This window comes from Camellia sinensis, chromosome 10 (assembly GCF_055761805.1).
Source record: "Camellia sinensis isolate YWXY chromosome 10, ASM5576180v1, whole genome shotgun sequence".
NCBI classification, from domain to species: Eukaryota; Viridiplantae; Streptophyta; class Magnoliopsida; order Ericales; family Theaceae; genus Camellia; species Camellia sinensis.
This window is the reverse complement of record NC_138970.1, coordinates 172739846-172754713: the sequence shown is the minus strand read 5'-3', so window position 1 is coordinate 172754713 and position 14868 is coordinate 172739846. Positions and strand designations below refer to the sequence as shown.

Genomic DNA, 14868 nt, shown 5'->3' with positions numbered 1-14868 from the left:
CCTATTTTGTCCAAAATTTCGAAAGGTCCAATGAAGCGAGGTGACAACTTTCCCTTCTTTCCGAAACGAACAACTCCTCGACGAGGCTGTATTTTCAAAAACACATGATCTCCAACTTTAAATGCTAAAGGTCTTCTCCTTTTATTTGTATAGCTTTTCTGCCTACTCTGAGCAGTCTCGAGCCTCTGCCTAATTAGTTTCACCTTCTCGGTAGTTTCTTGAACTAATTCTGGCCCTAAAAGAGGTGCCTCTCCGACTTCTGTCCAACATATTGGTGATCGGCAAGGCCATCCGTACAAAGCTTCATACGGTGCCATACCAATACTTGCTTGAAAACTGTTATTGTAAGAGAATTCGACTAGTGGTAAGTGTTTCTCCTAATTACCTTTAAAGTCCATCACACAAGCTCGAAGCATGTCTTCTAAAGTCTGAATTGTTCTTTCTGATTGACTGTCAGTTTGAGGGTGAAAAGCTGTACTAAAACACAACTCTGTACCCAAGGCCCTTTGCAGACTTTGCCAGAACTGTGACGTAAAATGAGAATCACGATCTGACACTATTGAGACTGGTACTCCATGCAATCTAATGATTTCTCTAATAAATAATCAGCTTAAAGATTCGAGTGTGCCTGCTGGTCCTATTGGTAGGAAATGTGCCGTCTTAGTTAATCGATCAACCACCACCCAAATGGCATCATGGCCTTGTGGCGACCGGGGTAATCCTGTTACAAAATCCATTGTTATGTGTTCCCATTTCCACTTAGGTATTGGTAAAGGTTGGAGTTTCCCTGTCGGCTTTTGATGTTCTGTCTTCACTTGCTGACACGTCAAGCACTTAGATACGAATTGAGCAACGTCCTTCTTCATTCCACTCCACCAATACTGTCGCTTAAGATCCTGGTACATCTTGTTTCCTCCCGGATGAATCGCAAAAACTGAATGGTGAAATTCTTTAAGTACTTTGTCTCTTAATTGTTCAATGTTTGGCACAAAAATTCTACCTAAATATCTTAAACTACCATCTTGATGGAGTGTCCAATCCGGTGAAGATTCCTCGGTCACTAATCGGGCCTTGATGAAGTCGGTCTCCTGATCAAATCTTTGGGCTTCCAACACTTTGGTAAGAAGTTGGGGTGTTGTAACTATTGTAAACAACCTACCCTTCCCATTCTGAGTCTCTGGTTGTAACTTAAACTCATTCATAGTGCTTACCATTTCCCATTCTTTAATTAATATGCTGGCTACAATCTCTCTTGTCTTTCGACTTAGTGTATCTGCTGCAACATTAGCCTTCCCGGGATGATAAGATATGGTGAATTGGTAATCTTCAAGGTACTCCATCCAGTGTCTCTGTCTCATGTTCAAATCTCTTTGGGTGAACAAGTACTTCAAGCTTTTATGATCGGTAAATATCTCAAATTTTTCGCCATAAAGGTAATGTCTCCAAGTCTTAAGTGCATAGACCACAGCCGCCAACTCCAGATCGTGAGTAGGATAATTTTCTCATGATTCTTCAATTGTCTTGATCCGTAAGCTACTACCATCCCGTTTTGCATTAACACACTACCTAACCCTTCCTTAGAGGCATCACAATAAACAGTGTACCCAACGTCACGTTCGGGTATGACTAATATAGGAGCGCTTGTCAGTCTCTTCTTGAGTTCTTGAAATGACTGTTCACACGCTTCGTTCCATTCAAACTTTACTCCTTTTTGCGTTAGGCGTGTCATCGGCTTGGCTAATTTGGAGAAATCCTGAATGAATCTCCTATAATAACCTGCTAATCCCAAGAAACTACGAATCTCAAACGTATTCTTAGGTTGTTTCCACCCCATTACTGCTTCTACTTTAGCAGGATCCACTGATATCCTTGATTCAGACACAACATGACCTAAGAACTTTACTTCCTTCAACCAAAATTCACATTTGCTAGCTTTAGCATACAATTGGTTTTCTCTTAGAATTTGCAAAACGGTTCTCAGATGTTGCTCGTGGTCTTCCTCCGATCTTGAGTATATCAAAATATCATGAATGAATACTACCACAAATTGGTCTAAATAGGGGGTAAAAATTTTGTTCATTAAACTCATGAATACCCCAGGAGCATTTGTCAAACCAAATGGCATTACCACAAACTCATAGTGGCCATAACGGGTTCAAAATGCAGTTTTGGGTATATCTTTTCCTCTGACATGAAGTTGATGGTATCTCGACTTAAGGTCAATTTTGGAAAAACATTTTGAACCTCTTAATTGATCGAACAAGTCATCAATTCTGGGTAAGGGATATCGATTTTTAATGGTGGCTCGATTTAGTTGTCGATAATCGATGCACAATCTTAAGGTTCCATCCTTTTTCTTCGCGAATAATGCTGGCGCTCCCCAAGGGGACATGCTTGGTCTGATGAACTTCTTACTCAACAGTTCTTGCAACTGCTCCTTCAATTCTCGAAGTTCAGCTAGCGCCATACGATGTGGTGCTATTGAAATCGGTGAAGTCCCGGGTTGAAGCTCAATCGTGAAATCTACATCTCGTTTTGGAGGTAATCCTGGTAATTTGTCAGGGAAAACGTCAGCGTACTCACACACCACATGGGGTAATCCTAGATCCTCTCGATTTTCGTCTTCCAAAATTAGGCTTGCCAACCATCCGTTTAGTTGATCATGCCATCGCGACTTGCGACACGTTGGAGTTAGAGAATCTTGTTTATCTCCTTTAAATTGAACTTTCGTGCCGTTAAGGGGGGATACTGTCACTGTCTTACAGTAACAATCAATAATGGCTCGATGAACTGACAACCAATCCATTCCTAGGATGATGTCAAAATCAGACATATCCATAACTCTTAGATCACAGATCAGAAATGAACCGGAGATTTCTAGCTCACAAGATTTACATACTAGATTTACTCGAGTTTGACCTCCTAAGGGTGAAGCGACACTTATAGCTATCTCTAGCGCCTCTGACTTTAAACCCAAACTTGTCATACATGCAGTGGATATAAAAGAATGCGAAGCCCCAGAATCAAACAATACTTTAACTCAAGAATTCATAAGGATTAACATACCTTGAATTACTGATGGGTTATCAAGATCTTCTTCTTCTTGGAGAGCATACATTCTTCCTACTGCCTGTTGGTTAGTCTCTCCCGGTCCCTTTCCATTTCCAGCTCCTTGTGGTTGTGTTCTTGGTCGGCCTGCATTCTTAGAGGCTTGAGGCTGCCCCTTGTTGGTCTGGGCATGTTGAGTAGGCTTAGAACCTTGCCCTGGTTGGCATTTGTTGTATGGTTGTGCCCCTTGCTGATCCATAAAATACTTCCCACCTTGAGGACACTCACTTCGACGATGCCCCTGTTGACCACATCCGAAACATCTTCCTTTCCACTCACTTACAAAGTTTCCTCCTTGCTGGTTTCCTCGATTCTGCCTTTGTTGCTGCTGCATCCCTCCGGCATAAGGTGTTGGCGTAGGATGGTTTCTGGTGTTGCGGACTGGGCCTCCTCCGCGTGGTTGGTTGTTGTTCCTTGATCGCTGATTTCGAATGCGTTCGGAATCTGCTAACTCTCGTTCCACAATTAAAGCTCGATCCACCATCTGGGCGTAGGTGGAGAGTTGCACTGCGATCAATCTTCCTCTAATGTCTGTGTCCAAGCCCCATTCGAATCGCCTAACCTTATCTTCTTCATTTGCTACTATGGCTGAAGCGTACCGTGAAAGAGCTTCAAAATGGTTCGCATATTGAGCGACTGACATTTTTCCTTGTTTCAGTTGGAGGAACTCTTGAATCATTTCTTGTTTTAGCGAGTTAGGAAAATACTTTTCCATGAACAGGTCTTCGAACTGTCTCCAAGTTAATGTCTCTACTTGTCGAGTACTTTTGATCATTTTCCACCAATGATCTGCTTCCCCTTCCATTTGAAATGCCGCCATGGTCACTCTATCTTGTTCATTTCGGATGTCGGAAGTATCTAGAAACTTCTTAATTTGTCTTAACCAAGCTTCAGCTTCATGGGGGTTTGGTCCACCAAGGAATTTGTGGGGACGTAGCTTTTCAAATTTTGCTATCATCTCCGATTTGTTTTGATCTTGGTTTCAGGGTGGTATATTGCCTACCCTATCAGCAATCGCGCGTATAATTCGAGCAACATCGCCATCAGGCACTCCATCACCATTACCGTTGTTATTATTTCTTGTTCGTCCAGCCATTCTGCATGATGGGATTTTCTTGTGATTTATTCATTTATTTATTATCATTATTATTATTATTATATTTACGTGCAAGGATAGTTAAAAAAAAAAAAAACTTCATTAATTAGGCTAGATAAGCTACAATTAGCAAAATACAAGTAAAACATAGAAAAGATTAAATAACATACTACGAGCAAAAGATAGCCCCTACAATCCGAGTTAACTCCTACACTCACAATTCTAAACTAGGCAATTTTACATGTGAGCATACAAAACAATCGGTTAGCCTAGTTTATAATTCCGTTAAGACCCCTTAAAATAGCCAAGGAAAGTCTCTCCACACCAGGGCTTCTGGCTCCCATGTGGCTTGGAAAAGTCCCATGAATCGCCACAGCACCCTTACGAAGATAGCAGTTTCGCACACACGATGCCCTAGTAGCAGCACTGGCTCCTCCTAATAAGTCCTCCAGTCCCTGAAGTTCATTGACCCATCTCTCCTCACAATTCTGCTTGGGTCGGGCATGATACACTGAAGGCTCCAAAAGTCAAAAAGGTCGCCCACCCTATCAGTGAAACCATCCGGGAAAGGGCCTAATTAATATACCCAGGGAGTCTTTTGTCCTAGAATCTGGATAGGTCCGATATAGGTACCCACCCAACTCTCAGCTTTCCAAGCACAACCTCCTAGGGGATAAAGTCTGACATATACAAAAGAGCCAATCTGCAACCCGTTTTGCACATCCCAACCCTCAAACGTGGCTCCTATATCTCCAGTGTTCTCCTCGGTATTGCCTTCCATAGGCTCATTTTCAGTGTCTGACTCAATCACAATAACCTCCGGGGGGTTGTTTATTGGTACAACTTCTTCAACTTCATCAGACTCAGACTCAGGCTCAAGTTTAGGATCAGGTTCAGGGTCAAGCTCAAGCTCAAATTCATAGTCTTCTATAGGCATCTCCACTTCTTCACTTGGGTCAGATTCTATGGATTCATAGTCTTCTATAGGCATCTCCACTTCTTCACTTGGGTCAGATTCTATGTCATAGTTTTCCACCGAATTTTCCTCGTTAGAGTTAATGTCTGATGACCCTGACATCCTACAAATAAAAAGGTTCTAACTTAGTCAAGTCACCGCAAAATACAAATTAACGTAAGGTTTTTTTTTTTTTTAAAACAAACTTCTACCCATGGCCCAAAGGTTCAAACCTAGGCTCTGATACCAAACTGTGACGCCCCAATTTTTATTTTTTTTTTGAAGCGTCATAAGATTTAAATAACAATAACTTACTAGATAAAATTTTAACTACTAGTTAGGAACTTTTAAGTTCTTACAAAGCCAAAGTCCAACGACAAAATAAACTACAAATTCACACACAACGTCACAACATAGTTTAATCCTAATACAAGGGATAACAGGATTTTATTCTGATAAAATCTTGACTCTAAGTTAGCGAAGGTTCGATATTGGCAGCAGCTCCAGTTTCAGCCCCAGTCCCTTCTTCGACATAATCTGGCATGAAACGCCAGGGCAACAAAATATATGCCATGAGTTTTGCAACACAGTAAGAAAACGTAACCAACCTACCATTCCTTTTAAGAGAAAGATAATAAGATTCTAAACATGAGATAACAATATAATTGTACACATAAATTACAACCCTTAGAATAATTTCAGTAATTTTAATAAATTAGGTGACACTCAAAATCTCACCAAAGAGATTTAACTTACCAACCACTAAGCATGGCAACGGTTAATTTGAAACCCTCCCTTGGTCAAATATTTAAGTGTTACCAACCGTAACTACCAGGGATGCCCACGTCCGGAGTTATATACCCAAGTAGTGGCATCCGTGGTCTGCCCCAAGGAAACGGTCTGCCAGGGGTAAGTAACCTCCTTGTGTGCCACCTGCACATCCACCCTTATTCCAAAACCGAATACTGAAAAGGGTTCAAATAAGTCCGGTGCCATCTTAGAGTTTCGCAACATAATTTATGTGAGAATTCTCAAAACCAGGGCTCACCCTGAATACCCGGTATTAACCCTTCATCAGTAACTCATTATATACCGTTAATCCTTTTGGTTAATTTATATACTAAACACAAATTATTCAAATCTCAATCACCAATAACGTTATACCAACTAAAGAAAAACTCCCAACATAAAATATTATGCATGTCACCCAATAATAGTTCAATGTACAAAATTTAGTAAACAATTACTTAAAACCATGGTATTAACATAATAACTTAAATACAAGAAATAAACCATAAATGCACACCTGCACAAATTTTTGATTTACTAAATTAGACTAGTATAATATGAAAGTGGTGATTTTATCCTGTCCAGAAAAATTTTCAGAATATATGTCTTGCAAGTAAAATTTTAAATACATTACTTATACAACTCTAAAATTCATATCAATCTACAGAATAATCCATAAACATGTTATTGTCATTTTTCAGAAAGCATTTTCCAAAAATAAATTATAAATAATTCTTAAAAATTCCAAAGATGTTTATGACACAGATTTGTCACATTTCCTTATATTAATTCCATGCTTAAATTTATAGATCAAACCCATAATCTAAAAATTTATCATGAAACTAGACTTCTCAAATTTCATCTTTTAGTTAGAAATTACCAGATTTGGCTTAGTGTAGAATTTTAAATAAATTTTCAAATACAAGGTAAAATCTGTCACACAGTTTCAGATTTAGTTAAAAATTTGTATAAATTCGTAGAAAGCTGAAAAAATGTTTCCAAAAATTTCTGGATAAACTAGACATCATTATAAACAACTTTGTAGAAGGAATCATCTCGAAATTTTGAGTATAAAATTATCTAAAAATTCGGGTAAACATGCTGGCAGATTCAAACAGATTATTCTCAACACAGTTTCAGATTAAAAATTTGTATAAATTCGTAGAGAGCTCAAAAATTGTTTCCAAAAATTTCTGGACAAACTAGATATCATTATCAATAACTTTATAGAGAAATTATCTCGAAATTTTGAGTGTAAAATTATCTAAAAATTCGGGTAAACATGCTGGAAGATTCAAACAGATTATTCTCAACACAGTTTCAGATTAAAAATTTGTATAAATTCGTAGAGAGCTCAAAAATTGTTTCCAAAACTTTCTGAACAAACTAGATATCATTATCAATAACTTTGTACAAGAAATCATCTCAACATTTTGAGTGTAAAATTATCTAAAAATTCGGGTAACAGGTTGGCAGATTCAAACAGATTATTCTCAACACAGCTTCAGTTTTAATTAAAAATTTGTATAAATTCGTAGAGAACTCAAAAATTGTTGTAAAAATTCCTGAATGAACTAGACATAATTATCAACAACTTTGTATAAGAATTAATATCGAAATTTTGAGTATAAAATTCTCTAAAAATTCGGGCAAACATGCTGGCAGATTCAACACAGTTTTAGACAATGTATCAAATGTACATAATCTGAAAAATTTCAATTATATAAAAAAATGAGAGGGTTGAGAGGGTTTTCTTACTTAGTGGTAGGGTTGAAATGGAATAATGAAATGGTAGGAAAATATGCAACCTCAATCTCCTCCTCTTCTTCCACCAGAATTCCCTCTATTTGGATGTAATGGTTTATGCTTAGTCTAGAAATATGAAGTCTCTGTGCAGAAATATGAACTCTACTAGATGCAATTTAAAGACTCCCTCCGAGGTTAGCTCTCCCTCTCCCACTCTCTCACACATTTTTTTTTTTTTTTCAAAAAATTCCATTCCCTTTCTCCAATTTCTAAGAGCAAGCTTTCCCTAAATTTTATAAGCTTTTCCCTAAATTTTACAAGCTTTCCCTAAATTTTATGGCTATCCTAAATTCTAAAAGATGGTGGGTTTGGTAGGAGCTGTGGGTTGTTTGCCCACGGTTCGTTTGTTTGTATTTTTTTTTTTTTTTTGTGTATTTGTAGGGGTTCTAAAAATTGATACCCTAAGATTTTTATCTAAGGTATTTAGTAAGAATAATTATTATATTGAATCCTAATTAAACTAATTTATAAACGACAAATATTGAACACTCTCAAAATTATCATTCTTAATAGGGTCTTTGTTAGTGATAGGATTTGGTTAATTTAAAACTAATTAATTAATTTACTTATTTATTTATTTTCAAGAATAATTTAAATATGGGTTTTCACACCGTTGATGTTACCCCAACAATCTCTAAGAGAGGGAGTCGATACCTATTAGTCTTGTATGTGTAATCCATAATCAACACATGTGGAAATGCACGTAACAACTCCAAACTAACTGAGTGTGCCTAGAACAAGTTAGTCACTATCTCTCTATCATCACATTGATGCCACTCAACATAATTTTGAATCGACAACTGCCCCAATAGTTGTTGCATCTGTGATCTTCCCACCCTCTGTACTACTCGATATCGATGATGTGCGTTATAGATTATCTTCATTATTGTCGCATTAAAGGCATCCCTTTGTTTCAATGTAACCAATATCTCTTTTGGTTGCACCATACACTTTGACATGTCAACTAATAAGGATGTTTCCTCCTTAGATAATCTGCTTGCAAATGAGTGCCCTTCAAGATGTTTAGCAGACGGATGATTGTGCACTCCGCATATGACATGCAACATCCACTCATTATTTGTAGGTAATTTTTTCTCCCTTAATAGAAATGGACATCAACACTTTTTAGAACCTATTAACCTCAATCGTTTCCCATTTATCTTCTTGTTGTCTTTATAGTAACCACTTCTTTCGCAAGCAAGGGTAAGTCTTGGTTTCCTGCCATTACCTCCTGTATCTGATGTCTTTATAACAATGACAAATCCAATCTTCCTTCTAACGTCAGAAGCCCATTTAATTAATGCTTGACGACTACTAAAAATCTAAACATAATAAATACATTTATACGTCAAATTATGAATAAAACTCAATACAAATTGAAAATAAGAAAAAATTGTATTCATAAAAAAACTTAACAAACCTCATCTGTAATGAATTCATGACTGGAGACCACTAATAATGCAGTACTTGCGTTGTTGCAATGAGTATAAGTATAATCCTTCCAAGCAAAAAAAAAAAAAAAAAATGAAATCGAAAATACATGGTAATGAGTAGCCGAACAAATTTAAAAAATTCAGCTTTACATTATCGGAAATATATCTTTTATTCGGCAGTTTGATACCAGACTTGTATTTTTTGTTCGATATTGTGATGCTGGACTATGTTATTTTGTTTGATTTCGAAATACTGAACAAAAGTCGACTAGCCTAGAAAATCGAAACAAAAACCTACCAAACAAATAAAAAAAACTCATCGTTTCACTTTTTTGATGGTTTTTCACCACCGTTTCTTCATTCATTGCTTTCTTTGATGATCAAAACACTATGATTCTCACTTTTTCAAAAGAGATGTGTAAGAGAAAAAAAAAGTTGAGAAAGGAAAAAGAGGAGATTCTCACTTTTTCAAAAGAGATGTGTAAGAGAAAAAAAAGTTGAGAAAGGAAAAAGAGGAGTAGGGATTGAAGACCAAGGGGTGTAAGGAGAAAATCAAATATTTTTAGTTTTAGTGTTTTGTCCTTAAAAGTAATTTCATACATGGATAAAATTGGAAGAAAAAAAAACTCATATGGAGAGTGTAAAGAGATAAAGTAGTGGTGTAAGTAGAATCACCCAAAAGAAAATATTGTTTGGAAGAAAAGAAAATAATATATATATATATATATATAAAGTTACACATGTCATAAACATGCCATTTTCGGGTCGCGGGTTATGTTCATATTAACGGGTGGCGCACCAAAATAACGAATTAAACGTGTCATTTTCAAATTTCGCGGGTTCAACACGAACACGGCTTGCTTATTATATGTGTTCACGGATCGTGTCATATACGTGTTCGTATCGAAAAATACTCAACCCTAATCCGCTAACTTCGTGTACGATTTGAGTCATGTTCTTGTATTGGGTCGAGAATTCCTATCCTTAATAGGTCCTTAGTGTTGTGGTATATGTTTGAATTATAAGAATTATTATTACTTTTTCATAATAGAGTAGGAGTAAGGCTACTACCTCTTATAGATCTTGTTATAAGTGAGTCTAAAATAAAATTGATTATACATTGATATATTTCAAATGAACATCACTCTTTATTTCTTCTGTTTGTTTATTTGTCTCCTTAAATAAGATTGGTTCATGAGATTATTTGTAAATCAGCATCAAAAGCTAGCTGAAAAAAATGTGCAAAACCAGCACCGCCGCTGCTATCATCGCCATGGCCATAATCTTACTCTGTGCTTGCAAAAAATTTGACAGTGGAAAGACTATGGCATTGGCAAAGAGTTGTGGAATCATCCACACCGCAAAAGTCCCGGCTGCCTCTGATAGCTCATTTGTTTCGCCTATGAGTTTTAGAATTGGTGTTACAAAAATATAAAGAAACATCAATACAAGTGATGTTGTGTTGAGGATGACCCATGATCTGTGTCTGCATATAGACCCCTAACATGTTTAGTTAGCTGACTCCGAATGCTTGCCCGCGTAGTGTCTCTAGGGCACTCCCCATTCGGAGTTGTTCAAATAAGTCATCGATCAGCAACACTTTTATATACACATTCAAATTGAACCAATCTAAAAAAAGAAAATTTTAAATTTAAAAAAAATCATGAAATTGTTTAGAATAAAATATGTTTTAGACATTAGATCAAGCCTAGTACCGATATTCAGACTTTCATGGTGGCATGAGCTAATTAGCCAAATTGAGTAGGTAGGAAGGACTCAAGATTTTTTCTTAGTACATAATGTTCCTAGACATTAGATCAAGTATATTCAGACTTCTATAGTGGCATAACCTAATTACCCAAAGTGAGTAGATCTAGGTGCAACATTACCCAGGGGGTACCCATGCGCGTTAAACAGTGACTCCCGAGATCTCTGCAATCTAGTCTCATGAATGAAATTTGAAACATAGATAAGAGTCCAAATTTGAAAACTTTTATTGACAATCCATTTTATTGCAATTTTGTCAAAAATGGATTGTGTTATCAGATTTCAAAGTTGCCATCTAATATTTTGGAAAATTAGGAAACCCATCACTTGTGCTAAGGCCACCGTTCGTCGTAATCAAAGATTCTTAGCTTGGAACCTTAGGTATGAGAGGGGGAAGGTCAATAATGAGCACCCTGCTCACCCGATCAAAGATCGGCCTCTACTAAACTATGATATGAATTTTATTTTCTTTATATGTTCATATTCCGATTTATTTAATAAATCCTAAAAATTTACTATGTGAAGCATACAAGTATAGATTATGTCATTCATCTTGGACCAATCCGAGTTTATGTATTTTTTTGAAAGAGTTTTGAAGATGCACAACTTAAAGAAATTGAGTTTACAAACATAAAAATTAACATCACTCCAAATTAAGCGACACAACCTCTTTCCACTGTCATTCATAGAAATATATCACATAAGCAAATAGCCACATGGTAGGATGCTAAATATAATAAGAAAATTATGTACAAGTGGGATGCTAAACATAATAACTTAAATATTTACCAATGTTCTGCGAACAACTACAAAACAAAGTTAGTAAAATATGCATGATCCTATATACAAAATTCTAATGTAATACATACACAAGAATGCTTCTAAAGATCCAGCTTTTAAAACATGACATATGAAACATTGCAAAGCATGCAATAGTGCATAAAATCACGTAATAATCAATTAAAGCACAAAGATGCAAATTTAGCCGGATCTAGACATGAATCATGTATGTAAAAGTATAGATATGCATGACATGGAAGATATATACATATGTACAGTTAGGGAAAGCGATTAAAGAATGAGATAGATAAGAAGCGGGGATGGAGAATCATTACAACACTTTAAATATTACAAATCTGAGGGAGATGAATAAATATTACAACACAATATAAAAATCCTCACAAACACTCAAAATAAAATAAACATAAGAAAATAGCAGCTTCAATTGCCTCAAAGACCATCGGAGGTTGATCTTCTCAATGTCGGAAGGCTTCCCGATTTTGCCTAGAGGTCGTGGGCACGGTCATGAAGGTCGCGGGAGCGATGGTATAGATTTAGATGGCTACCCAGCCAACTAACGGGCCAAGTAGCCCAGTAGGCATGGCCAAACTTTGTTTTCTTAGATTTCCACAACAAAAATAGAACTAAAAACAATATATATGGGAGTCTCAACTCACCACTTTCAATTAGATTACAACAATATATAATATAACAAGAAATCAAAGCAAAAGAGCAAAATAAGTAGGAAATACAAGAAAATGAAAAGTTTTTGAAATTCACTGTCCAAGGAAAGGATGAACTCCTTAGTTTACAAATTCCCTCTTGATCACCCTCAAGTGTAGGAAGTATGCTCTCAAATCCTAAATTCGAAATTATGGAGTTTATGGTATGGAAAGTGGCTAACTCTCTAGTTTTCCTCATTTTTAATCACTAAACACTCTTCCTTATGATCAAGGCAATTGATCTTTGGCTATATCAGAATTTTTGGAGTGGTTTTGGGATATGGAAATGAGAAATTTCAGTAGCTATGAAAGCTTGGAAGTGTTTTGGCTTACGGTTACAATTTAGACAATTTGTCATCTTTTGCTCTCTTTTCTCTCTAACTTTCTCGAATGATCTTTCTCCTCATTCCATCCCCCCCCTCTTTAATATACAATCTAAATGTATAAGCCATGAAGGAATAAACAAATCAAGGAATGAGGGACAAGGTGGAAGACAAAGGTGATGGCAATGACAAGGATGATAATGATGATTAAGACTTTGTTGCTTTTGATTCATCCTTTATGACAAGGCCAAAACCTCTTTTGATAATGGAGGGTGAGTGGAGATAATGGAGGATGAGTGGGTGCATTTGAAAGGATTAGAAATGGGTCAATGGGTTGTCCCAGCTGAAAAAAAAAAAAAAAAATCGGGTCTACTGCTGTTTCGGGTCGGGTCAAGAAAATATGCTCTTAAGCCTAACTTCAAACAGGCATATCTCTCTTATTCGGACTTGGTTTTAGGTGATTCTTGAGTCTAAATTGAAGCTCCATAAGTATAATTTCCAATGATGGTGGCCACACATCTAAATGCCAAGTGTACAAAGAGATATGCCTAATTTAGTGAAGGTTATTCATTTCTTTCTTAACGATTTGATGCTCATCATTTTCCTAAACCTGTTTTCTTCCATCCCCTCCTATTTTCTTCAATTCAAAACCTATAAAGAAGATGTTTTTAAATATTTTTCAAAGAGTTTATCTCTCTTCCATTTATTTCCACTTTGTCCTTACTGGGTTTACTGAAAAGTGCAATATTTTATGGGAACCTCGGAACATTGTAGAAACATTTGGAAAAATATTTTGAAAAGAGGGTTTTAAGGTATAAAATAGTTTGGCCAAAATGGAGTGTAAGGTTTTTGAGAGAAAATCAAATTCCATTTTTCTTGTTAAGGATTTTGTGAGAAACACTTTCGTGTTATTCATCATAAGGTGATCAAAAGAAAGCGCCTAAATCTTAAGGTCTGTCAAAATGGAGTGTCTACAGTTATCCCTCTTTGACAGAACTCAAAGTCATGTAGTGACGTGAGTGAATGTCAAAGTCCGAAGACGACCCTTTTGACAAGGCCATAAGCCTTAGGCAAACAAATAAGATGCAAACACAGGTTGGTCGAACCCAATGATTGCCTACGTATCCCTTTGCAAGGAATCAAACCAGTTTAGTTTAGGGGCATAATGCAAATGATATGCTTAAAATGCAATTACAAGTTGGACTTACATTCTTAGTGAAACCGATTTTATTTTTAAAAGTTCATGATCAATGCAATATAATGCGATGATGAGAAAGTTATAAACACATGGAATAAGCCTCAGGCTTAATCAAAACAGGTCCAACTATGTCACACACATAAATGAGCAAACGAACATCAACTTCGAACACATTTCACGTGAAAGGAGGAAAAATGGTGCAACCAACAGGCATACCTAACCGTATTTCATATAGAAAGGGGGGTGGTTTATCCTGATGCGTTTCACACGAAATGAGAAAAGGTGGTGTAACCAACAGGTATACCTAATCGTATTTCATACGGAGAGGGGAAGGTTTTAACTGAGTACACTTGAAATCCTAACATGATTCACGCGAAAAGAGAAAATGTGGTATAACCAGCAGGTCTACCTAACCGTATTTCATACGGAGAGGGGGAAGGTTTTAATTGAGTAAACTTGCAATCCTAATGTGTTTCACGTAAAATGAGGAAATATGGTGTAATCGACAGACGCATCTAATCGTATTTCATACAAAGAGGGGGAAGGTTTTAACCGAGTAAACTTGCAATCCTAAAGTTTTTCACGTGAAAGGAGGAAAGATGGTGTAACTGACAAGCGTACCTAACCGTATTTCATACAGAAAATGAGAAGATTTTATCGGGTAAACATCAAATCCTAACATGTTTCACGTGAAAGGAACAAAAGTGGTGTAACCAGCAGGCGTACCTAACCGTATCTTATACGGATAAGGGGAATGTTTTAACCAGATAAATGTAAAATCCTAATACGTTTCACGTGAAAGGAGCAAAGGTGGTGTAGCCAACAGGTGCACCTAAGCGTATTTCATACGGAGAGGGTGAAGGTTTTAACCCAGTAAATGTCAAATCCTAA

General features: G+C 36.6%; 1 protein-coding gene and 1 pseudogene across 1 annotated transcript; both read right to left on the bottom strand.

The window, feature by feature from the left end:
- Positions 1-605: 605 nt before the first annotated feature.
- Positions 606-4066, bottom strand: LOC145800872 (uncharacterized). The gene is made up of 4 exons (XM_082890624.1): positions 3067-4066; positions 2262-2961; positions 1838-2006; positions 606-1349 (listed from the first exon to the last, which is right to left on the bottom strand). The coding sequence occupies exons 1-4, from the start codon at positions 4064-4066 to the stop codon at positions 606-608; spliced, it is 2613 nt and encodes an 870-aa protein (XP_082746750.1).
- A 6321-nt stretch (positions 4067-10387) lies between these two features.
- Positions 10388-14868, bottom strand: part of LOC145800871 (protein DETOXIFICATION 31-like) — a 47185-nt pseudogene continuing 42704 nt past the window's right edge.

Bases quoted from the DNA above. Each gene is read 5' to 3' on its own strand.
- LOC145800872 (XM_082890624.1), bottom strand. From the start codon at position 4,066: ATGATAGCAAAATTTGAAAAGCTACGTCCCCACAAATTCCTTGGTGGA. The intron at 2,962-3,066 runs GTATGTTAATCC...GTTTAAAGTCAG, and splicing joins TAACCCATCAGTAATTCAAG to AGGCGCTAGAGATAGCTATA. The intron at 2,007-2,261 runs GTTCGATCAATT...GATATACTCAAG, and splicing joins TTACCCAGAATTGATGACTT to ATCGGAGGAAGACCACGAGC.